At 38.3% G+C, this 26,534-nt stretch overlaps 1 protein-coding gene across 1 annotated transcript in view; it reads left to right on the forward strand.

Annotated features, from left to right (window-relative positions):
- The first annotated feature begins 3,937 nt into the window (after window positions 1-3,937).
- Window positions 3,938-26,534, forward strand: part of SECISBP2L (SECIS binding protein 2 like) — a 39,474-nt gene continuing 16,877 nt past the window's right edge. The window contains exons 1-7 of the mRNA XM_075207974.1: window positions 3,938-4,182; window positions 20,087-20,265; window positions 21,247-21,574; window positions 24,046-24,184; window positions 24,266-24,492; window positions 25,102-25,126; window positions 25,872-25,987. Coding sequence (XP_075064075.1) covers window positions 4,165-4,182; window positions 20,087-20,265; window positions 21,247-21,574; window positions 24,046-24,184; window positions 24,266-24,492; window positions 25,102-25,126; window positions 25,872-25,987 — 1,032 coding nt within the window. The 5' untranslated portion in view covers window positions 3,938-4,164. The remainder of the gene's footprint in view (window positions 4,183-20,086; window positions 20,266-21,246; window positions 21,575-24,045; window positions 24,185-24,265; window positions 24,493-25,101; window positions 25,127-25,871; window positions 25,988-26,534) is intronic.

Genomic DNA, 26,534 nt, shown 5'->3' on the forward strand with positions numbered 1-26,534 from the left:
CCGGCTGGGCTTACTTTGCCACTGTTCCCTTTCGTTATCCCAAATGCGCCCTCTCACTGCAGTAGGAGGGGCTTACAAATGCTGCCACCACTGGACTCCTTTAGCGGCATCCAGAACCGTGTTTCTTCTGGATAACTGACGCAACGAGTGTATCCCATTATTGGTGTACCTGGGCTGGTACTCCTGACCTCTTTCTGTGGATCAGGATTGCTGTGGATGGATCTCCCCTGGCTTATCAGACTGGTCAGAGCTGCTGGGTAGTGGCAGAGCGGTGGTACTGTATGCTGGGTCCAAACCTCAGAAACAGTCGGGGCGGATTTGATTTTGGGTCTAATCTGTAGATCACAGGATTTTCAGCATGGAAGACGTTTTGAAGCATTTCTTTGAAGCAAGTGATGTTTATTTGCAGTCACACTGATTGAAGGTACCAGTGATCAGGTTAGATGGAAACAGAAGAACAATTTTAAATACAAGACAGTGTTTTTTATATAGATTTGAACACAGCCTCACTGGGTAAGCCAGCCCCCTTGAGGTCTGAGCTATTTTAAGAATCAGGATGCAATTTGTTTACCAAACATGGATTTACATGTAATGCAAAGCTAACAATATTTACTCTTATCTGTGATATTCTAAAACTTGCTGTGAATTCCTGCATCTCCTTTTTAGACGCAGGAAATCTAGTATCAAGTCTTAATTAAACCTTCCTGTGCCTTAAGGTGCTGGACCCTCACACATCAAAAGGTCTAAATTAACATGAGATTAACATGGGTCCTTTCTTCAGACAGCTGCAGAATACATATTCCCAAACAAAGTCACAAAACCCAAAGAAGTTATTTCCCCACATCACGATACACAAGAGACTTCCTGTACAAAAGCTTATTGTATCAGATATATCCCTTAGAAATCATGTATTTCCACTAGCAAAGATAAAACAAATATCTTCCCCTGGTCTCAGAAATAAAGATATCTCTTTTACCAACATACCCACAATATCAAATATAAATGTATACCATAAGTTACTTATAAGTGATCCAGTCACACTATGTGAATGAGTTCTCTGTACAGCGCTGCGGAATTGCCCCCCGGCCCAGTCCCATAGTGGGCTACCTTGGGCAGAGTCACCTGCATTTTTTTTCCATTAAAATAGGCTGCTGAGTCGAGTCTTGCCCCCCGGGCTGAAATATGCCAGCCCTCCCCTGTATATAACCATGTGGATTTCCTTCCACAACGGTGCTTACTTTGGACATTGCCACTATATATGTGTCAGGAGTAAGCTTGTCTACATAGCCTCTACCATAATCTGGAGGTATTGGGAACAATTTATTTCCATCTTGTCTGTACAAAATACCATCTGTGGAACACTTTAAGGGGGGGTATTCAATTGTTAGCGTTAACGGGGAAAAACAAGCGCTCAAAAAATCTTCGTGTTAATACGGTAATTACTCGCGAAATTTCAGCTCGCCGCTCCCTGAGCGGCAAGCTGAAATTGCGCGAGTAAACTACTGTATTAACGCTTTTCACGCGCAATATTACCGTATAAACGGTAATATTTTTTGAGCGCTCGTTTTTCCCCGTTAACGCTAACAATTGAATACCCCCCTAAGAGCAGTTTCCCTTATTCACACTGTGATCAAGCTTATCACTACATTGGATATTTTTATCTTCCATTGCTCTAGATCTAATGTTTTAATGTCAGCTCACAACCTTGTGGCATAGAGGAGAGCCATAAGACATATTGTGTTAAGCAGAGTGGCTTAGTAGTTAGCGCTTCTGCCTCTAAGCACATGAGTTTGATTCCCGACCATGGCCGTATCTGTGTGGAGTTTGTATGTTCTCCCTGTGTTTGCGTGGGTTTCCCCCGGTTTCCTCCCACACTCCAAAAACACACTGGCAGGTTAATTGGCTGCTATCAAATTGACCTTAGTCTCTCTCGGGCTGTCTGTGTGTGTATGTTAGGGAATTTAAACTGTAAGCTCCACGGGGGCAGGGACTGATGTGAGTGAGTTCTCTGTACAGCGATGCGGAATTAGTGGCGCTATATAAATAGCTGCTGCTGATGAAGATGATACAAGGGCATCTACTAATCCAGATAAAATTTTAAATTTCCTTTTCAATTCTCCATAGGAGGTTTAAAAATAGGTAAGTAGAGGTAGGAAAGTCAACGCATCTACAGGTAGTATATATCGCAGTCCATCTTCTTTACTGGGAGTATATTTACTAAACTGCAGGTTTGAAAAAGTGCAGATGTTGCCTATAGCAACCACTCAGATTCTAGCTGTCATTTTGTAGAATGTACTAAATAAATAACTAGAATATGATTGGTTGCTACAGGCAACATCTCCACTTTTTCAAACCTGCAGTTTAGTAAATATAACCCCTGTGGGTAAATGTATCAAGCTACGAGTTTCCGGCGGGTTTGAAAAGTGGAGATGTTGCCTATAGCAACCAATCAGATTCTAGTTATTTATTTAGTGCATTCTACAAAATGATAGCTAGAATCTGATTGGTTGCTATAGGCAACATCTCCAATTTTCAAACATGCTGGAAACTCACAGCTTGATACATTTACCCCCTGGAGTCTTTTTCTGCCTCTAACTGAGTGCAGAAAGGAAATTTTTCAATTTCTGACAAAGAAGTTTGGACTTTCCCCAATTAGAGCTAATGGTAATAGATGAAAACATCAAGATGTTTATGAGATACTTTTAGAACAACCTCTATGACCAGATTTTCTACTCCAATTTTTATTGCACATGGTGTTGGAAAGAGATGTTCAGCAACCTGATAAGAATGTGATGTTGAGGTGTCCACATACTTTTAGCCTTGTGGTGTATATCTCTGTTATATTACCAAGGAGATATATCCTAATCATATCATTCTGAACTAAAGGTATGTTCAAACAAGGTAATAAAACCAGTTGTAAAACAGGTTAGACAGGTTGCCCTACTGTCTGATTGGGCGTGCTACGGAATTCCATAATATCTAAGATTTTCCATAGCTCTGAGAGGGTATATCAAGATGAGATTTTAGATATATAGAAGGATAGTGTGGCTGAGTGCTGTGTAGGCGAGTGTGAGCAATTTGAACTGGATTCTATAGGAGATAGGGAACCAGTGTAGGGAGATGCAGAGTGGTGTGTTGAGAAAGGAAAATCAGTCAGGTGATTGCAACGAAAGATAAGGCAAGTGGAAGGAGAGCAGGGACAGGTTGCAAGAAAGAAAAGGGGTAGGAACTAACTATGTAATAGGATCAACAGGGAAATGGAAAGTAGTTAATATAGTAGTTATGAGGCATAGGTGAGTAAAACACTGTCTGATAAAAAATCAGAAAAAATCTTTGGATAAACTGATAATGCATATATGTAATTCATACTTTTCCATTTTATTAAGTGAGGTCACCTTATAATTTGATTAACATGTGGTCATTAAAGAAAATATAAATCAGTTTCCACACTACCAATGGTGTTGGAATAATGTAGAACTAACCTTTAAGAGCAGTGATGGGCTACATGTGGCCCTCTGAACTACCACCAGTGGCCCCAGCTCCTTCCTGCTTCATTGTCTGATTATAGCTTGCATCACCTGTTTAAATGCCTGTTGTTATTTTTATTAAAGATAGTTATCTCTTTAATTGATTAAAGGTATTTGTTTCATTTATTACTGAAATTAACAGTTCTGCGCAGCCCCCAAAATGTATCAGGTTGCCCATACAGCCTTAGGGTCGTCCTTGTAGGTATGCAACACACAAAGTGAGAGAGATATGGCACCATTAGTTCTCTGATAAACAAGTTTCTATATATGGGAGAGAATGCCAGGGTGCGAGCTGGAGGCAGACTGATGAAACCAGAGGGATTAGACGTTCGGATGACAGAGTCTTCGCGCGTTTGGCTGAATATGGACCTGTCGGCCTCCGTCACAGCTGACTCCCTGTCACACAGCTGTCCGCTCCGCCCAGGGCCGCAGGTTCAGCGGGTGTTACGTAGTTGGGCGGCTCGGGGAGGGGTGTGGACAGAGGCCGGGGTGGCTGAACATCCAGACCGGGTAAAGTAGGCAGCACTGGGAGGAATAAGATGGACAAAGCTGGTCCCGTTAAGTCTCCCTCCCAGGCCCTGTAGAAGAACAGATCTGTCGGGACTGAAGACGCTGCTGTTGGCTAGGCCCAGGAACCATGGAGATTAACGAGCAGGTACAGCCGGATACCCTCCTTTCCAGCTCCCCTACACCCACTGCCCTTACTGATCACACACCCATGGGCACTTGTTATGCTGTGTATATGATATTATAGTACGGTGCCCACCCTGACCTGAGCCTAGCTCAAAGTACTCCGAATAACATATCCCCCAATTTCCTATCAGTAAATGTCACTTCTAGACCACTTCATCTCTGTAGCTGGGTGCGATGTGTTGTCTCCTATAACGTGTATATACCATTAGTACGTTCACTTTATGTCTCTGGTGACTTGCAGCCTAATTTGATGGATTTAAACTTTGATCTGGATCCAAACATTTCTCTCACTGGTTTGGTACCTGTAAGAGTATCTATCTAGTGTAATCTTAGAAGGCAGTGAAGGCTATGTAAATGCAGTATTTGGTCCAGGGCAGTGGTGACAGTAAGATATGATGGGTTTCTGTTGTGTGTTAAAAATAATTAAGGTGCCAAGGTTTACTCACATTTTAATTAAGGTGCTAAGGGTTTAATCATATCTAATTCGTTGTAGAAGTTGTTTTTTTTTTTTTAACATACAAAGAGGAACGTTAATAGTAACTCACTTGTATTCTGAATTCTTGGTAGACCTACTAGACCATGTATCTTATTTCTGTGGTATTTGTGGATTGCATATTTTGTTTGAATTACTTGAAAGAGTATATTATTTTCATGTCAATTAAATGTTGTTGCCACTTGATAAAAGCTTTTATTATTGCATTTAGCATATCAGCTAAATTTATTTGTGTGGAGTATGCAGTGTTAAAATATAAATCTACTGATTGTTTTTAATAAGTAGCATACTTAAGTCCATTTTATATTGAAGAGAATTGCTCTTGCCAGTGTGTTCAGATGTATTAGTCAATATCTGCAGTGTTCTTATCAATATCATAAGTCATGTGAATAAGTGTCATGTTCTGTTTTGCCCACATTTCCATACTATACACTTTATGTAACTTCCTATCTCCTCTGTTTCTGTCACCATGTTAGAAAACAGTAGGTGGTGACGTAAATAACAAATTATTGATTTTAATACTTTTTTAAATCCAATTCAGCTATGCAATTGTGCAGATCACATGATTCACAACTGTTTGGTCAGATATTGCAAGAGTGTGTATGCTCCCACGATTATGTTTTATCACACACAAACACATTGTATCGTTTGATTTTATAAACTTCCTATAAATCACAATCAATGATGGAACGATGTCGGGCAAATGCGGAAATGTGTACGCACTTGCGACCAGCAGTGTAGACAGATATCTGTAGAGTCACAATCTTTTCAACAGATGGTTATGAGAGATGAAGATCACAGATCTATAGGTAAATTATGTAGGTGTATACGCATGGATCGGCATGCTCATCAGGATTTTCAATCGTTTTTTTAAATTGTTACAGAAATTACATCTAAAGTAAGATTGCATGGATGTGTACCCAGCTTTACTTTTTCAGTCATTAAATCATTACTTTTCTATGTATTAGATTTAATAATAATCATTTAATATAATCTATTTAAGGCTGTTAAATTTTAAAGTTGAAATACATTGTTATTGATTGCTGTTAAAATAATTCTGTCTCTTTGGTTTCTTTTCTTCAGTATCTATATAATGCTTTACTGGTGGGCACTCCTGTTGCTTTATCAATAGGTTGCTGGTTGTTCTTGTTATGGCAATTAGTGTTTCTTAGAGAACTGTGTTCATGGTGCTGTCCTGGCTACATGACTATCATTCCTTTACTCTAAGTCATCTTAAGGAAGTGAATTCAACTGAAAGCTTATAAATAGATTTTTTAGTTTGATTTATGAGACACTTGGTTTTGCTTAAAAGGAATGTGAAGTGTTTCAAAAATGTGTTGTCATCCATATTATCATGGCCTTTTGGCGTTTTATAGAGTTATCATCTTTACTGTTTTCGGTGATCAAAGTAATGTTTTGGGATTCTTTTTTTGTTTTGTTGCCATTACAATTGCTCCACTACAAAAATAACTTTTTGTGAAACAGATCTTTACATGATAGGTCACACAAAGGCCTACACATACTGACATCCAGCTGAAAAGGTTAAGTGACAATAAACAAAAGCATTTTTATGTAAATATACAGTAGCCTGCCCATGGGGCAGTTTACCAGCCTGTTCCTGCTAGTGACATCTTCTGTGTGCAGCTGTCAAAGACTATAGTAGCTATACAAAAGACAAAGGCATTACAGTTTGTGCTGGGGTGTAAAACCCATGGTTGTGATTTGGGTGCTGTGAAAAAAGAGTATTACCTATATAAGTGTATTTTCTTCACTTTGTGTATTTTGCGTAGAACAGTTTATCTGTTAAGAGTAAGGAAACATTAGTAACTCTTGAAAAACTGTTTATGTGGTTGTAGACTTAGGGATATATTTACTAAACTGCAGGTTTGAAAAAGTGGAGATGTTGCCTATAGCAACCAATCAGATGCTAGCTGTCATTATGTGGAATGTGCTAAATGATAACTGGAATCTGGTTGCTGTAGGCAGCATCTCTCATAAACTCTAAGGGGTATATTTACTAAGCTGCGGGATTAAAAAATGAAATTGATGAAATACTAAAGGCCACACATGAATGTTCTGTAAAGCCTGTCCATGATTGTGTAGCTTGAATCCTGAAATTCAGAATTGTACAACTGCATGTGAATAGTTACAGATAGAGGAAATACATGGTGATTGCCTATTGACAATTAATTTGCACAAGTATATCATATTTATTATTTAAATTTTTTTGGGGTAATCCATTATTATTCTGCTTGAATATTTAAAGTCTCCCTAAAGTTCCATGTTCTGCATAAAATAAATACACTTGTGTCCATGTATCTTAATGAGCTCATTCTAAAAAATATGCATTTTTTTTCTTTTAGTTGTACTCTTTCTCTGCATTTGCAGTTTTGGTGATATAACATCTTGAATACTTTTTATTGTCACAGCATAAGTCATCCTAAAATTTTATTGTACAGCTGTATGCCATAAAGAGAATGGGGGAAAAAGACATTGGTAATATACAAATATAATTTAACGTATTTTAGCCATAGTGCTCCAAATTATAGAAAAGCTCTGTATCCAGAAACTCCCAAGCAATCTGGAAAATTGAGCGTTGTGCTTCCCGGGTATGGATGGAGGACACTATTGGCTACCCAGGCAGTGCTGCCTCCAGTTCTCATTCTTACACATTTTCCTGGAAGCAAATGCTGCTCCCCTGAGGGCTCCATGTGGGCTGCTAGTTAGACACCATTGCACTTGAGCCTACATTTTTAGTATTTGTGCATCGGGAATGCATGGGAGCAGGAGTGCAAACATTGAACTCATGCACATGCCCTTAAAGGTATCTCAAACTATGGATACCCCCTTGAATCAGATTAATTCAGTAGGTGCTTGAACCTGTTATGCTTTTTTTCACAGGGCCAACAAATGATGTAGCTCTGTACATGGAGGGGGTCATGCTACAAATAAATAGCATACAAATACATGAAACAAAAGGTAAAGATGGTCCTGGCCAAATGAGCTAATAATTTAAAGTGTGGGGAACACTTGATAGATAAGGTAGCGGAATCACAATTGCAGAGGCTGATGGGGAAAGTGCATGTGGCTTTTGTAAGACTTAAGCATGATTAGCCCCCAAAATAAAAGCCGATATTAGTGACTGGCAGTCCTGTGCAGCTACTGGTGGTGTGTTACGGTAAGAATGAGGAGAGACAGTGGAAGGTGGAAACCTAAATGATGAGCTAGCTATTGTTAAAATCTTAAGACCGTCAGCTGCTGTCAACCATGACTGTCCTTCAACATTTATATTAACCAAAAACTTTCTGTTCTGGTTCTCAAAGTCTTTCAGTTTTTTTGATGCATGGTTACTCCTGTGGTTAGTTGCCCGCTCAGAGTAGCTGTCTGCCACGGCTCACTGCTGGACACAGAGCTAGGACACTTCTTCACCATGGAGACAAAAGGTGTGATTATAGGTGCTGCCACCAAAGAGGCAGCAGAGCTGGCCAAAGGAAGAAGAGAGATAGAAAAGCAATGACTGCTGAACACTCTGGTTTCCAGCAGCTGGTATTCCAGTAGAAACCCTGTCCATGGTGTGCCAACACTCCACAGTACTCCTATATGAGCTCCCAATGCATTCACAAATGTGTAATTGTTTTATATGTGCAATAAGATGATTATATGGGAGGTAGGGCACAGAGGCAATCTAAAGTTCAGCCATCCCTCACTGCTGTCTGATATAACCTGTTCAGTTTCTTTAAAAAAAAAAAATTTCTGCATTACAGATTACAGCATATAACAAAATGAGGAGTGTTCATTCAACATACAAATATAGTGAGGTACTTCTGAAGTATTTACTTATGAGGTACTTGGTATGTAATTCAGGCATAAGAAGTACTAGATTTCAGTTTAAAGGCATAAAAGGTACTTGGTACCTTTTAGGTTAGAGTGCCTTTGAACGCATAAAACTTAATACATTTGAGCTATTGTCCCTTTTAGGAACAAGCTTGGTTTGTGATTGTGTTGTTTTTTTTTATAATAAACAAAGGTTTTGTTTTGTTTAATTATTTATGAAGGATTCAAGATCTCTCACTGCTGTTTTAAAGTCGATAGTGCAAAAAGGCATTATAACAATTTTATAACTCTGACATTTGCACAAACATGACATCCCAATTGAAATGAGAACCATGTTCAGAATAGCTTACATCTGAATGATCTGGAGTGTAGAGTTTATGTAGGCTTGGTTCTTAAAGATTTTGCAGCCCGTAGTTTAGAAGTAACCCCCTGCAGATGCTGGTTGTTGATGCCCCTTGTCCAGCCTGCCGATAATCTTTATCTACAAGAGTCTACATTTAAGCTCCAAATGGTGAGCTCTGGAACATGAACGGACTGCAAATGTCTTTTTTAGATATACGTCCTTACATCAGTGCACAACATGTCCCTGAGCCGCTGTGACAGGAAGGGCTTACTCTGCCTCCCTTTCCTCTTTCGACCGTTTATTTGTGGTTTATTGATTCGGCATCTGGAACTGCTTACTTCTGGGTGTTAAGTACATACTTGCCAGCATTCTTTGGGAGACTGACTGGTGGGGGGAGGGCCGGCGAATTGAAACTTTTGGCCTCACCCCTAAACTTACATAACATCTTCTGGCCTATTACAATGGGGGGTGGGGCCATGATGATGCGAAAATTGCGTCCTTAGACCCGACCCCACCACTTAGCGAATGAAGTCCCAGGAACCAGGATGTTGCCCTGCTCTCCCTGGTGTCCGTGAGGACTCCCAGAAATTTGGGGGTCTCCCAGACATTCTGAGAGAGTAGGCAACTATGGTTTAGTATAGCTGCTGCAGCACCTCTTTGTGGTTCCTCCGGACTGCTTACTTAAAATCAGGACTGCAGGGTAGCAGGCAGAGTGGTGACTAGGGCACTGGGTTCACCTGGGGAACGGATTTGAGTGTTCGCTTTATCTTTAGGTCACATTATTACAGCAGGTACTACACCTTCTACAGCTTTCTTTATATAGAACAAAACTAGTCTCTACCCCTGCTATAAATTCAAATAAGAACTTGAAATACTGCACCAATCCTAGCGGATGTTTGCTCAGAACGGTCTATCTGGGAGAAGGGGTTGACTGCACTGAGCCAACAAATCAGGACTAGATTTGGCTGGGCCAATGAACAGGAACTTTATACACTTTCTTTCCTGATCAGTCATGAGGACAGATCTCCCTCTTGCAAAGCACATAGCTTTCAACACAGGGATTGTTACATAATAATTATCATCAGGTGGTAGGTTTAGCCACAGGAAGCAATGCATTATCTAAAATTAGAATGCAAGCACACTTTACAGTAATCTCTGATTTCCAAATAGGTGTATGGTTCATCAATGGGACAATTTCCCTATCTCTAACACACACACACCAACACGACATGAGATTCCCCCTACTAGCGGAACCCTCCCTCTTATACTGCTTTCATACTGCCGCCCCGGCAATATCCCGGCTTTTTCAAGCCGGGTTTTTGCCGGGGCTCAGAGCGTCCCAGCTCAGAAACACCATTCATACTGCACCTCGGACCCGGGAATTTCCCGGGTTGACCCCATTCATACTGCACAAGTCTGTGCCCTGGCAATTTGTGGGAGTCATCACCAGAGCAGTTTTCATTGGCTGAAAAATGGTGATGTCATTGAAAGGCGACTGGTTTTTTGACGCATAAAGATGATGCAAAAGTGGGTGGTGATTGTTTACCACATTACTTTTCATCTTGATCTGCACTCCACGATCCACCATTTCTCCTAAACTCATTCTCGAATCTTCCACGGGCTCCCACCGATGACATCATCCTCCAGAGACAGGCAGACAGCCAATCAGCTTGTTTTCTGTGCAACCCGGGTTGAAAAACCCAGGTTGCACCATTCATAGTGCAGGCAACCCGGGTCCGACCCAGGAATTACCCCTCGATAAATCCCGGGTTGAAGACCCGGGTTTTTAGACCCGGGATTTTTGACTTGTACCATTCATACTGCACCAAGACCCGGGTCGTTTGAGCTCGCCCTGGCAAAAACCCGGGATTTTGGTGCAGTATGAATGGGGTATTAGTAGGCCAGTTGCTATTTTAAATGTGAATTCCTGTTTTAGAATGTTCCTCAAACAAGCACCCTCCAAAGTGGCAGTACCTTCGTAGACATACAACAATACAATTATATACACCTTTGTCAATATTATAAATCAATTCATAGAATAAGTTCTCTTCCCATTTTCTTGTGGGTAAAGTGGATCCAGCCACAGTTCCCCACTTACTGTAAATTTTGTCCTAAATCTCTCATACCTATTCCTTGTATGCCTTATAGCATCTAATTTCCTTAAATCCCAGTCCTATTCCAGTTCTAGACCCCCCTGTTCCAAACTGGTTGCCTGGCTCTCCTTGCCACATCTTCCCCATGATAGCCCTGGGTTCCTTTTAAACAGACTATGTATACCTTTCAGAAAAACTTAACCATGTAAATTGTTGTTGTATTGGGTATACATTTTAATTAAATGCTACCCTGTTATACATATTGACTTTTTTTTTTTGCTTTAATCCAAATTATATTTTTTTTTATCCTGTCTATTGCTTGTCTAGATATACTATTGTATATATTGTCCATGTCATTGCTGTATTGTTACATAATGCAAGGCCACCATATACATCAACTGTTCAATCAATTGATCAAATCTTAATTTAGTCTGGAGAATATCATTGTCACCCAGGCTGCTCTACTTTAATGGATACAATGATTTGTCAACAGATAGTTCATTAAGTGGTTTGCGTATGTGGCCTGAATGGTGGGAAGGGGAGCAGATTGCGGACTCCAGGGTTTCTATTGGTTAGATTTTTCTATAAAATTAATAATTTAGGGGGGTTGTAAATCGTGCTGGAGAGATATTGGGGACAGTCATAGTCTGAACTCGCCCTACCCTTTTTTCACATTGACAAAGTAAATACTTTAGTGAAATTAAACTCTAACTGGAACATCATATTCTATATGCCAGACAGAGTTTATACGGGAAATGCCATATTTATTTTATTTACATTCATTTATTTATTTTTCACAGAAAATGTTATTCAAATCCTGTTATATGTAGTTAGAAAACAAATATTTAGCAAAACTAGAATTTTTTTATTTCAACATGCGTTGTACCATAAGACCGCTCCAGTATATGAGCAACAAATGTATACATGTATACACTGTGGTTGATACTTCATCAGAAAACAAGTTTTGCTTTTAAAGCTTATGTAAAACATTGTGATTTGGTTTAGAATCACTTTTGTGAGCACAAACGTTGTTTCATATCACACTTTGTACTTTTTTTTTAATCGTTATTTTATATAATGTTCTTATCTCCAAGCTGCAGCTCTTCCTCAGTTTTTTTTATTTTTGAACCAACCTGTTTTGGAGATGAATAGTTACAAGTGACATAAATATTCCCGCTGGCCAGTCATCTGATCTTTTTTTCTTTAAAAAAAAATTATGTAATATTCAATGATTACTTTTGTTTAACACTTTGCTTCCTATGAGTCTCTTTGGAACTTCATTTATAGAAGGATAGTTATACTGAGGTGGGGTATTGATTTGAGTAATACATTTATATAGGGTGCTGAGAATGGCTCTGATTTTCTTTGATTTACGTATATTTAATAGTATAGCCTTTAAATCTTTTGAGCAGTTTAACTAATTAAACCTTAACTTAATGTCCCAAATATAGATTTTAAAAATGATCTGCTCCTGAGGCACACTGGTCGGGCTGAATTTAGCCCCTCAACACCAGTGCTTAAGGAACTCCTTATACAAATGTAGCATGTGTCAGATTTTTTTTTTTTTCTAACCTTGGGGGATTTCATTATTCTTTGCCATGATGTTGCTTTAAGGAATCGCATCACATGAAGTGTTTATCGAATTCCCTGCAATACATTCTTCTGCCACCAAATGCTGCTTTGACAGAATCATACTCTCCATTTCAAGTAAAAGAAAAGTTTGTATGACTTTTTCCTGTTTTAAATGAATGAATTGGCATAGTCTGTGGTCTGTTAATCACCGGCAGAATAGACACGCAAGCAGCTGAATAGCAGAGAATTACAAGGGCTGCCCCCACATCTAGGAAGAGCCCCAGACCAGGGTTTGTATACCAGAGGGTGTCATGGTAATATGGTAATGCCCCCCACCTCATCCCATAGAGCAGTGCTCCGCAACCTTTTGTCACCCTCGGCCCACCTATGTCCTTCCCAGAAATCTACAGCACACAGTACATTATAATTAACTGGACACTAGATCTGTGCAGTATAAAGTAAAAGATATGGTTCCCAAAACAATAATAATCTCTGTTGATTATTTTAACAGTGCCTAAATGATGAACTCCTCGGGTTATTTCAGGCTGAGCCCTGTTTACGTGAACTCTGATAAGAACACCATTTTCATAACACAATATGAAATGACCTATAGGAAGTGACTGCAGACTTCCCTGTTCCGAAGAGCTAGCACTTTAAACCCGGGGACAGAGAGAGACACTGCTTGCCGACGTTGTTGTGCTGTCAGTTTACAGTTAATGGAGAGAAAGGAAGAGATAGCTGGAGGGAAGAGACGGTGGAGATCAGTGGTTAAAAGAGGGAAAGTTATATGAACATAAACTTGGCAAAAATGGGATAACCACAGCAAGTAACAGGAAAGGGGCAGTGTTGGCTCCATACCCAGGGAAAGGATAAGTAGGGAGGAGGGCAGGACTTCTGGGTACAGTGGGAGAGGACGTTGGGAAAGGAACATATGTGGGAGAAAGGATTTTGTGCTTTTTCTCCTGTTGGAGGCATTGTTGCCAAGTGTGCTGCAGCACATCTCGTGGCACACCGGTTGCGGAGCACTGCCATAGAGCCATCAGCCCTGTGACCAATCTGGATCTGTTTTTTTTTTATTATAGCTGAGACTCCAAACTTGTGGTTCCACTGTTATGGTGGAAACCAGCCCAGGCTGCATACAGCTGCTAGTTGAGGATTTGGAAGGGGGCACGCTGTCTTTTTTGTTTTTGTTTTGTTTTTTTGCTTCACACTCTAAATGAAATGAATTACAAATAAATGAATGGTCACATAGCTCTGGCATTCAGCGTAAACTGCATTTCTCACAGTGACCTCACATTTACAATGATTAAACAACAAGACATGCAGTTAGCCACTGTATTTCACGTAAAACTTATAAATAGTTTGGTGTTTAACATTAAGGCTACACCAGTAGAAATCCTACTGCATGGACTATGTGATGGTGTCAGAATTGGCCAGCGTTAAGACAGCTTGACCAATTGACAAGTTACGTTTTTTGATCCCAAACTGAGTAAATGCATCTCTTCCTTTTTATTGTCTTTTGGTGAGATCCTAGACACTGACAAAATCTGTTTTTTATGCTAAATAGAAGAGAGAGATGTGCGAATAGTGAGAGGGGAAGACCGGGAGGCAGTTATAGATACACATATAGACCATCATCTTTTCTAGGAATTGTTATTCAACCTAGTTGTTTGTACTGTACATATTATACTTCCTGCAGGTGATGTAAGAGACTGCTTAGTGATACGTGTTTTAAATGCTCACAGCAAACACACGGTCATTGTTTTTGTAGGGGAGTGTACAGTGTTTAGCCCAGTCTAGTCCAATGTTACAAAGTTAATATCTATGGATTGCCCATTTGCTCCCCACCATTATACCTCTTGGGAACACAAGTTGAAATGGTTCTTGATATGCATGCGAGGGCCATCATGAGACAACTTCTGCAAAAAAAAGCTAAAAGACTGCACATGAAAATGAATAACTGATGTTTTTTTTCATTGATTGAGCCTATATTATGATTCTGTGAGTTTATTTTTAAATATATTTTGTTTGATACATTCATTGCTAAGCAAGAAGTATTATATCTGCTGTATTTTAACAACTTGTCCAATATTAGCCTTTTTATATTTATAACTACTATTGATAGCTTGTATTATATAAAGCTTAATAGCAAATTTTGTATTTTCACTATCAAAATGTTAAACTTTGTGCTTATGACCTGGTTATGTATGTGGCTGTATGTATGCCTGGCATATACGGTACAGGTGCAGGGCTTGACGCATCGTGCTACGTAAATTACACCCAACACGGGTCTGTCTCCGCATCAGGCCTAATATTTATAGCAAGACTCTAAGAAGGAAAGAATGTACATTAGTGATGGATTTAATTAATCTAAAGTATTTTCCAGCTAATACAATAAAAGTAGATTCGAAGGGAACATGAGTATAATCTTTTGCTTTGGGGAGTGGAATGTTCATGATCTAATGACATTTACTCTATTGATTAACTGTGTAACACATGACTTTTTACATAAACTAGCAGCTAGTGAAATGCTTAGTGGAGAATGCTGTTCTGATCGTAAAATGTGGGAGCAGTGAGCAAATACTGTTGAGTGCCAGGGCCAAACACAGGATTTCTAAAGAGGGGTTTCAAAATCCTTGATTTTGGAACAAAGCAAAAAAACAAAACAAAATCGTGCTACAATAAGCCTGCAACCAACACTTTTTCTAGTCAAATTGCTTTACTTTAAATATCAATTATGTTTGAGTCACAAAGTGCTGCTCATTCACATATTGTAAGTTTTTCTCTAATAGCTCAGTTAATATTAGTACCACTTTTTGGGCATGTAGTACTGGCACAGAAGCGGCAACTGTTGAATGTGTGCTGTCCACACTGTGACTCCACCCATGCGCAGGAGGGAAGCCGCACAACAGATATATTGTCAGGTAACTTTCATCCAGCACCACCTCTGTGATATGTGGCAGATGTTAATTTGAACAAAGAAAAGGTAAGGTGCATGTTCATTTAAGCCACTAACATTAATATTTACCCTATTTGTATAAATTTGATCAAATTAATGTAATACTTTGTAAATTAATATAACTCAAATCCAATTAAAGTAAAAAAATAAATACAATATTAACATTAGTGTTCTAGTTATTTACCCAGTTCTTTACATCACTCTGGGCATCCTAGAAACTGCAGGTTATCACTTGTAATATATGTTCTGCATTTTCTTTATTCCTATAACCACAAATGCGAAGTAATAACAATACACTAAAACAAAAAAGTAAGCAAGAACAATAATGGTGACCATTTTGTTGAAAATAAACTCCATGCAAACATTACTGTAGGCAGTGTTCTAGTATATATAAGCTATTAACATAACAAGGTAATGAGGAGCATATTTACAGAACTTACTTAGTATCCAGGATGACATGTATGTGTAAGTATCCCTGCATCAAACTATCCCTCTAGATAGATATGAAATCTTCTAGTAATCTAATGTATATATCACTCCAAGTCATAGGCGATCCTTGCCAAAATTGAAATATAATTTCCAGGAACACTTTACCCCACCAGCCTCCGTATACCCTTTTGGTATTAAAACCTTTAACATGACGTTACCATGCAACATTATCTTAGCAGCACTACCACTAAGCTAGGGCAGGGAGTGCCTTATTTAAAGCTTTTGTTAGGTTGTAGTGCAGCTTCAAAGTGGATGCCCGCTCGGTGACCATTGCAACCCCCTTATTGATATCCCAACACAATGCTTAATATACTGCTGGGAGTATTTTTGAAACAGTATCAAATATATATCTATGTACACATACATACTACAAGCATAACATCTGCAGTATTGCAGAGTAGCTATAGCAGTCAGCGCTGCATAGTAGTTATAAGGCAAGTATGGATGCTATCTAATATAAGCTACTATGGGAGGTAGGATAGGTTAAATTAAAAAAACTGGTTTGTGAACCTCTTTAAATGAATCATTTTCATTGTTTCTGCAGATATTCTCTGATTTGTAATTCCGAAGAAACAAGTTTTAGGCCTTGTATCCACTATTGTTAATTCTTGTGTTGTACTAGTTTAAGGCTAGTACAACACATATCAATGGGTCTAAACATAGAACCAATTGGTTTTAATGATACTGTATCCATTCACAGGTCAACTAGTGTTCAGACGTCTTGCTCTATCTAAATCAATTTACAGTGAGTAAACTCATTGTGGAAGCATACAGTAACTTTCAATGACCTCAATACGCTAGTAACAAACACAAGTTAGATGTGTTTTCACTCATGGTTTTTTTTTTACACACTAAAATCGAAGCACTACCTGTTTAGGCCGGGGGGTGAAGTCCCTCCCTACTCATTAGTTGATTATAATCAATAGAAGATGAAGCATTGCAAATGTAAGGAAACATGGCTAATAATTTATTTTTGTCGGTAAGATTATTAGAAATATCCAACGCAACTGCGGATGGATTGGTTAGAGGCGTCTGTCCAGAAGAGCACATTAACCCGTAAGTTCTTACCTGGGAAAGTTATATACTACCTTTTCCCTTACGAATACACTCTGTGATTGCTTTATCCAAACATTTTGGTATGAAACTAGAGTGTTTCTCCAGTATCCACCAGTCTCGTTAGGAGGAAAATATGTGCCCTCTCTGGTCTCTCCGCACCTTGGATATCTGGGGTTATTTGTCTATAGGATAAGGAGAACTGAGCTATTTACTCATTCTCTCCTACATGATATGCATCAACATCTTGATATAATCATATTCTAACTTTGTCATTTCGCTGCCTGACCTCGATGGGCATTCTCATACTCATTAACATTGATTGTTGCCTAGGGAATTGGGAACAAAATTTAATAATGTCATATTCTTCATGTTACAACTGTGATGTCATATCAGTACATGTATGTTAATTGTACTCTAAATTGGTTATTAATACTTTTGTGTTATATGTATCTGAACTTTTTCAATAAAATTGTTGTTAGAAAATTTTTTGGGGAACAGACGTCATATCCTTAAACAGTACAATAAATAATGCTTATAATACTAAGGTTGTATTTTTAAAAATGTTTGAAATAAGGCCCAGTAAATATATTGGTTATAGTAGAATGGAGGAATGGATTAGAGGTGAAGGAGGAGGAAGGGTTGTGGGGAAATTGGTCTATATGCACTTTGAGTTTTTTCCTGACACATGTCCAGTAGATAAAAAAAACAAAAAAACAAACCTTGCCTTCCTGTGTCATATAATTCCTTTCTTAAGTTTGTTACCAGACATTCTGTATAGTTCTCTTCCTTAATTCTATTTCCTCCAAGAAGGCAAAACACACCTAAATATAAGAAGTTGTGTGCAATGTTTTTGAGTCACACCTGCTGGTGATTAACAGGGTACCAGAGTTTAATCATTCTGTTGGTTCGTAAAAATATATTTTACAGATGTATAGTGGATGGACGAAGTACAGAGTAAAGGAAAAGTTTGATGCGTTTGAGAGTGATTTGGCTCTTAAAAGACCCTGCAGTTCACCTTTCACTATTACCTGCCAGTAGGTAGCCTTTAAAAGGCTTACTAACCAGCAGGCATTATCGGACAGGTGTATGAAGGACTGTTGAGTAGCCTTTTGTGTCCAAACTCCACAAATATCTAAGATAAAATTGTGTCTCTTTTTGCATGTTTTTCTTGTATCCTGCCTGACAGTGCAACATAGGCTTGGACCCACTGGTCAATCCTCAGATAACTTAATTGGCTAGTCCACACCTTCAAGCAGGCTTTAATATTCACCTTGTTTAATGTCAGAATCAGCAAATTACCCCAAGCAGGTAGCCTTGTCCTGTGTGAGTGGCCACATTAAAAAGATCGGTGTACTAGACTGTGTTATTTATCTATTACTTTATACACCCAAAACCAAAACAAATTTAGAATGGTTATTTTTATCCATCTATGGATTACAGTGATGTCACAGAGTTAATCTTGTTAATATAACTAATAGTAGGTGTGCTCCAAAGTGTGTAATAATGGATTATATCTGAACCATGAAATATCTGCTGTTAGGAATGAGTGTCTTCAGTTCAGATCAAGGTCAGCTTCAATCTACAAACCACTCCCCACTAAGTCACGTTTTCTGGATATCTGTGATCAGCTTATTATGAAGGGCATAATTTTTAGCCCTACATTGTGGAGAAATGCAGAGTTTGGATTTCTCCACCATGTAGGATGCGTTCTTAGTCATTTTAAAAAAGGAAGAAAAAAAGTAAATCACTTCTGTAGAGCAGTTAAATAACTAATAGTTTGGCAATCTATGCATGGCTCACAGTACAGTGAGAAAATAAAAGCTTTGCATGCAATTTATGATGAACGATATACTTACTTAGTGTGTGCTGTATTTCAATATTGGCATGCTAGGCATGGCAGAAAATAAGCCTTGTGCGTACACTATCCATGCCATCATATACATCTCTTGGCCCAGAACAACCACCACATGCCCTCTACATACATTCTCATGCCCATCGTTTATAACTTTTAACAGAAAGTAATTCATATTTCAGTAACACCACATATAGCCCTGTGCCCAGCATACCTACCCTAATGCCAGGTACATACAGGCCCATACCTCCAATCCCCTACTTCATACTGTCTTATTGGTGATTTGCCGCTGTCCATTGAAATCACAGCTGCCTTCAACAGTGGTTTTATATTAAACTTTGCTGTTCATATGCAACAAGTCAAAGCTGCAATTTCAGTTAATAAAACTGCTTATTGCTGTCTCAAGGGAAGGTGAATTCAAGTGGTCAATCATTTTTCTTGACCTAAAAACCTAACAATGGGTGACAGCGCAGTGCCATGACATGGGTGATTGTTTTACTAGCTATTAATGTCCCAGTGTGCAGCTCTAACACACAGAAATCCATAATGGTGAATTATACCTTCTTCTACAGCTTTTCTTGTAAAATAAGGACCCTCTTATATCTGAAAGCCATTTTGTTCAAAATGCATTACTTGGTAAAGATGTACAAGTATTCTGCCATTTATCAGAATAATTTAGCCAATAGTCGAATACACCATGTGGTGCATTTTGTAGGATATATAATTGTATCTACGTAGGGAGAGACATATAGCAGCTGTCATGTTGCATTGCTCCTGTCACCTATACACAGTGTAGTCCTTTTATCAGTGCACAATGCTTCAGTGACATTACTGGTTACTAGTGAATTAATGCTGCATTCTTAAGAATTTTGTTCCATCCCTCAAATGATAAATAATATGTAGATTAATTGAGATTCGCTTTATGGGAATTGAAGTTGGCTTTACTCAACAATTGAAGAGTATATATATCCAACTTTCATTATGTGAATAAGGGTGCTGTAGTCAGGAAGAAGGGCTAGATAGTTTCACTTAGTAATTTTACCATACTTTTAACAACGTTTTCCCTATATCCAGGAATTGATTTGGGGGAGCATGGGTACAGGATCAGTGGGAAAAAATGTTAATGTGAAAATATGAGTATATGTAATGTTATGATGTTTGTTTTATTTTTTTAGAATGGAAAACTCTCTGCTGAGGTTGAGCCATTTGTTCCACAGAAGAAAGGGGCTGAAGCTATTACAATCCCAATGCCTATTTCTGGTGATGGTGGAAATGTAGGTGGATTGGAACCCACTCCTATTCCAAGCTACCTTATAACCTGCTACCCATTTGTTCAGGAAAACCAGTCTAATAGGTAATGTGCGTTCTTTCCTCCAATCTATAAATATGCAAATACTTACCTGCTGTTTATGACTTTAGTGTGCTAACTATAAATAGAAGCTATAACTTGTTTTTCCTGCAGGTATGTCATGATTGACAATAACTGAGCTTTGCTTCCTGCTCTGTGTACATACTATGCTAATATAATTCACTTTCAAATAGATTGTATTTGCTTAGTCATGATAGCATTACATAAGTGTGTTTTCAGTGCCAGGAACACTGTTTACTGCCAAATATTAAATGTTATGAAATGAATGATTATAAAAAAGGTGGGAGATAAATCTCCATATTCAAATGATTGCCTTTGTGGCACACTCAAACATGCTATTGACCTGCATTTATGCATTCCTATCTGGATCTAGTCTGACTTTCATGGGGAAGTTTGTGTGTCCTAGATGACAAACATTGGAACCAAATTTGATTGTTTACTTTTAAATGCCCAATCAACATACTGGCAGTGAAATCTTCATATCCAGTCTCTTGTATACACATCAGAAATGCTTCATCCTGGTGTACTCAGCTGCTTTAGGCCAATATACATTATACTAGTAGAGTGGATGTTTTGATCTTATGGTTGCAGTAAGAGCCAGCGATTTTGATCCTGCATCAATCAGGTAATCCACTCTTTCTTCCCCCTTAATATGTGGCTCCACCCATGGAAAGACAGATTAAATGGTGGCTTCTCTATGTTCCACTAAGGGATTGGCCCTGGTTTATGAAGGGGGAGAAAAAAGTGTGTGGGTGAATTTGGACTGAACAACAGTGGTCAGTTGATTGATAGCATATGTTTTTGGCCCACACATAGAGCAATATCTGGCCAAATTGGCAGAAGACATCCAACTTGCCAAAAAAATAAAAAATTTTGCTTCCAGTTTTTGTATCCAAAGGTTTAAAATAATTAAAATCTTTAATAATTGATAAAATGCTAATAATTTTCCTGTTTCTTTTTTTGTAGACAATTTCCACTGTATATTAATGATGTAAGATGGCAACAGTCTAACTCAAATACTCCTGGGCCATATCTTGCTTATCCCATTGTACCTACACAACCACCTGTGTCCACTGAGTACATGTACTACCAGCTGATGCCAGCAGCACCTTGTGCTCAAGTCATGGGATTTTATCATCCTTTTCCCACCACCTACACCACTCCACTTCAAACAACCAACCCAGTCAATGCAATCTCTATTGATTGCAGTGACCGCACAAACCAGCAGGCTCAAATCAATGTGTTATCAAGTCAGCGGAGCAGAAATGCCACCAGACCACCTCTTATCCACAAGGTATGTGTTACCAGCTTTTTTACCTAAATTACCCTTTAATTTGAAATAAGATTAAAACAAAAAAAAACCAAAAAAACCTGTTTTGATGAAAGACAGGTAATTAGACTTTCTTAAAGATTAAGTAAAACCCACTTGAAATATATCACTTTCTAAGGTATACTGAGCTGAGTAAAATACATGAAATGACTAGAGTTTATTCTGAATAGATAGATACATCTATGTAAACAAGCAGACATAAACGGACAGCTTGGCAGACTTGCTTTGTAGAAGTGCACATTGGGAGCTGTTTTATACAGAGTGCAGGGAGTGTACATATCCTTCAATGTTGTTAACATAAATTAACTTGTAGCGAGTTCAATGAAGTAAAGGATATGTTATGAAGTAGAAGTTTTTTCTTTGTGTAATATGGATCGTCACAGTTCTCATCTCTGAGGGTTAGCTGAATTTCTCAGATTTTGCAAATCCGTTAGAAGAAGAGGAAAGAGATATATTATAATGCAGCCACTTGAAAAAGGCTGTGTAGTCTCTTTTAAAATCGGATATGACACTAGGTTACACATCAATTCATAATGATGAGACACAATGATGGGCATCTTGTTGCTAACAGATGAAATTCGGTATAAAAAGACATAAATAGACCACTGTTGTGTGATAGAAGGCTGCTCTGGAGCTGCAAGCAATGTAGACGGTATATAGTCACTGACTACAGTTCTACAAGCAATTTTTAAAAAGTCCCAGCTAATTTCATAAATTATGAATACTCTTTTTCCGGGCGTACTTGAATTTAATCTAGACTAGAGACATATTGTCTGAGACTTACTGTGGTGTTTTAGGATATTGCCTCAAACTATTTTTTTTTTTTTTTTTTCTAATCAAACTGTTAACTATAAAATACACAAAGTTGTCCAGGGATTGTCGGCTTAAGAAGTCACCTGAGTTGACGTTTCTTTCAAGTGCAACCAATTGTATAAAACTTACATTTTTACCTCAGATGCACAATATATAATTTGTCTACGCTACATTACATGAACATCTTCCCTCAAAAAAAAATTGTCGCTAAGCTGTACACAAAAAATTAGGATTTGAAATTTTTTATTTAATCTCTATATTCATCATAAACAATCCACTTTTATATTTGATTCTATGTAATTTATTTTGGAGAGTTATTGGTTTTCTTATCGGGTCAATCTTTTTCTACTGAGCAGTACAGTCATACGTACCAAGTTCACACAAAATGTTACAAGTTTATCTATGACCTATGGTGAAGAAACCCATATATGGCCTAAAGTTGAACTTGGGTCAATCTCTATTTTTCTACAGGGCCATTCTGTTCAGTCTGGCCACTGCACCATGGTTTTCATAAAGGTTATGGCAGCCCGGTTGAGATCTCGGGAAATCACCATTATGCTTTGATTAGATTACCTGCTTCTCAAGGCTCATTTGCTGCAGATTCACCTCCATGAGACGGGTCAGGTACTAGAATCACACACGTGGATTTTGAATTATATAACATCCATGGAACCATATGTGGCACCTCCCTTTCCCGTACATCAGCTGGGAGTCTATGTAAAGTGTATTGTGACCTGTGGTGGTTCCTTTACTTCTATTCTCAGTTAGCGCGTTGCCTCCACCTTGGTCTGAGTGCAGTAGGCTCTTCATTGGGTAATGTTCTTGGCAAGCAATACCAGAAGGAGACCAAGGAACCCTCTGCCCCCTAATAACAAAACCACAGGCACACACAGAAAGAGACCGCAATAGGCAAACTGGTCTTTGAAAGCCACGCCAACACTTTTATTGATTGGGCACGTGCTCTCAAAGGATTTTCATGTCTGATTAGACTTTTTGTATAACAAAATAGAATATCTTTTATATAAGCTGCGTTTTTAAAAGTATCCATTTAAAACAGGTGAAATATAGTGAATGTACAAGAATACCATGCAATAACTTAACCTTTCTTACCCTAGCTAAGAGGTACCTTGCAATTATTCTCCAACTGTAATAATGTCTAGCCATAATACATTCTAAACTCAACACATATCCATTAACTTAACATGTTATATAGACATCAACATATGCATATTTAGAAATAAAATGTATGTAAGTGGTTTTATGAGTATATTTATGACAAGCAAATGTCTCCACTTTATCCCAGAAACCGTAGACTATGTAGAAAAGGCTCCAGAATCGATTCACTGGTGTCCGTTTTCCTTAGCTCTGTCAAACTTTTCCTTTGACACTAGTAGATAAACATTATTTTATAAATATTTGTATCAATGAGATTAGCTGAAACACTTGTATAGTAGAGAAATGGAAAATCTGTTCACAACAATTGATTAATTTCTGTGCATCTGGACCTAATCATTTGCCAGTATGAAAATAATGCACAGAATAATGAAATGGTGAAAACTTAATATCCATTAAAGCTGTTTTTGTTTTGATTTTTTTTTTTTTTTTTTTTTTATAATTGAAAGCAACCACAACAAGTAATGGCGCAAATTAAATGCAAAAGACCTCCCATGAAAAGTGTGGCAATACAGAAGGAAACATGTGCATCAGGCAGAGACACTCGGTCCAAAATTGTTCTCTTGGTGGATGCTTGTCAACAGACAGGTAACTCATTATTTTAGTGTTGAAGCAGTTGACTGTTGTAATCTAAATTTTAAATTAGAATTTTTTTTAATATCATTTTAGATTTTCCAAGTGAAATAGCCAACAAATCTCTTTCGGAAAGCATGGGTGCAATACCATGGAAAACAAAAGCACGGCGTAGGCGGTCTTCTCACCCTGCAGAATCGTCCAGTGAGCAGGGCGCAAGTGAAGCGGATATAGACAGTGACAGTGGGTACTGCAGTCCAAAACACTGCCAGGCAGCTGCAATGTGTTCAAGGCACACGGACTGTACTGCTGCTGCTGTCAGTGTACGTTTTTTTTAACTTGTCTCCTGCCTCTGTTTTAAATATCGCATGTAGCTTCTATATTATCGCAACTTGGCTCACAACTATCCCAATCTCCACTCTGAGACACATTTACTCCTCTTGTTTCAGCTGTGCTCTCTTCCACTCTTCCACTTAGAATGTAATATCTCTAATAAGCATGGTCCTTCAGACCCTTTGTTTTCATGTCTACATTTGTGTTGTCTACCTTGTATGTCCCCGTTTTACGTAGGTACTGTTTTCTCTACTGTACAGCGCTATGGAGTACTGTGGCGCCTTACAAATCTACGATAATATACTGTAGTCACACTGGAATTTGAAGATCAAATTCCAGTGTAGCTGCAATATTTAATGTATGGTTATTTGTTTGGTACCTGGTAGTTCTACATTGTGTTAGGTGTGCATAGAAACCTATCTTTTCTTACTACATGTCTTCAATGAACGGCAAACAATACATTCACATGTTTGTGTTCTGAAACCTCAATACATAGCCAAGTTTAGAATTGTAAAATGTTATTCTTAGAAATGTTGTTTATATACTCCAGTATCTGTTCCTTAGTAGTTGATTATATATGTATCTCTCTTTATTTCCAGATTGCAGAACCAGCAGTATGTACAGGTAAATCAACACTTTTTTCTTTTTATCACACTGTTCTGTGTAAATAATGCTACCAGTCGCTGTAGCTCCTAAGAGCAGATTTGCTTGTATTTAAACTTTTTGGATTTCTACGGTTAAAGGAATTGCCCACTTCTATAACCTTTTTTACAACCTGCCCTTTCTGTACTTGCCATGCAGGAAATAGGGGGAGCTGGATGGAGCAGTATATGCACAGGCAGCTACTGCAGTTAACAATACAGAAGGATTCAATATCTCAAGTCCTTTTTAATAAAACAGATTAGAGAGCTTATTTTCTTCTCTATTGAATAGGACTGAGTGGTTGAAGTCCTCTTGTGCTGTGAGCTGCAGTGGCTACTTGCACATATACAGCTGCCACCTTTAGCACGGGTCCTGTAGGAGGGATCCTTCACTATTTGTTGTATGACGAGGAGGGGGAGCATGAACATAAAGAAGTGACATCGCTGTTGAACATGATGATTTGGTTATACAGCAAGAAGAGGATATTGTTTTCATTGTGACCCATTAGTAATATATTTTAATCACTAGATTGACCGCTTTCTCATGAGCAGGGCCCTCCCTTCCCTTTTTTTCACATCTGCATTTATTTTGTCTACCTATTATATTCATGTCCTTTTACCCACTGTTTGGCACCAGGAGGACACTGTCACATTACAAATAAACTACAGTAAAAATAATAGACTGTGTATTGGTGTATCATGGACCATATCTATCTCTCTCTTCAAAGCTGGAGGAAGCTGGACCATTGTAGCTTCCCAAGCTACACAGAAAAGACCTTGGAATGAAAAAAGTCAAGCTTTTTCTAGAGGGGGAAGAGCAGCTGAACTACGAAATAATACTCCGGTAACATTCTAATAATATAATAAATAATATGAAACAAATGTACTTCGACCTGACCAATGAGGATGCATGCAGAATAGAATTATTAGACAAATTAGGAAGCACATACACAACCTTATGAACTAACTTTTAATACATTCCACTTATATCTGGCAGTAAAAAAACAATTAGCGTAGTTTCAAACAAGGATTTGTTCCTAACAGACAAGCAAAGTAAGAAGCTATAATAAAGAATATACACACACTTACAAATGCACCAGTGATGATTTGTTTACCATACGGCAATACATGCCTAGTAGAAAAACTATTTTCTATTTGACATTTATTGCCTTAGCCCGCTACCATGAGTTTTCACTAATACTCTTGTATACAGAAAGTCAGTTCACTTTGGTTACCAATGATTCCAGGTTTAAGATCATGCTATATATCATTCTTGTAAATGTGCTTACCTTGTTTATGTAATTGGTTAATGTAGGTGGAGCATTTGTCTCTTTGGAAAACGGAGCGATTAAGTATCTGTCCATAGCTGTGTCCTTTGTGCTTAATCCCTC

Source organism: Mixophyes fleayi, chromosome 4 (genome assembly GCF_038048845.1).
Source record: "Mixophyes fleayi isolate aMixFle1 chromosome 4, aMixFle1.hap1, whole genome shotgun sequence".
NCBI lineage: Eukaryota > Metazoa > Chordata > Amphibia > Anura > Limnodynastidae > Mixophyes > Mixophyes fleayi.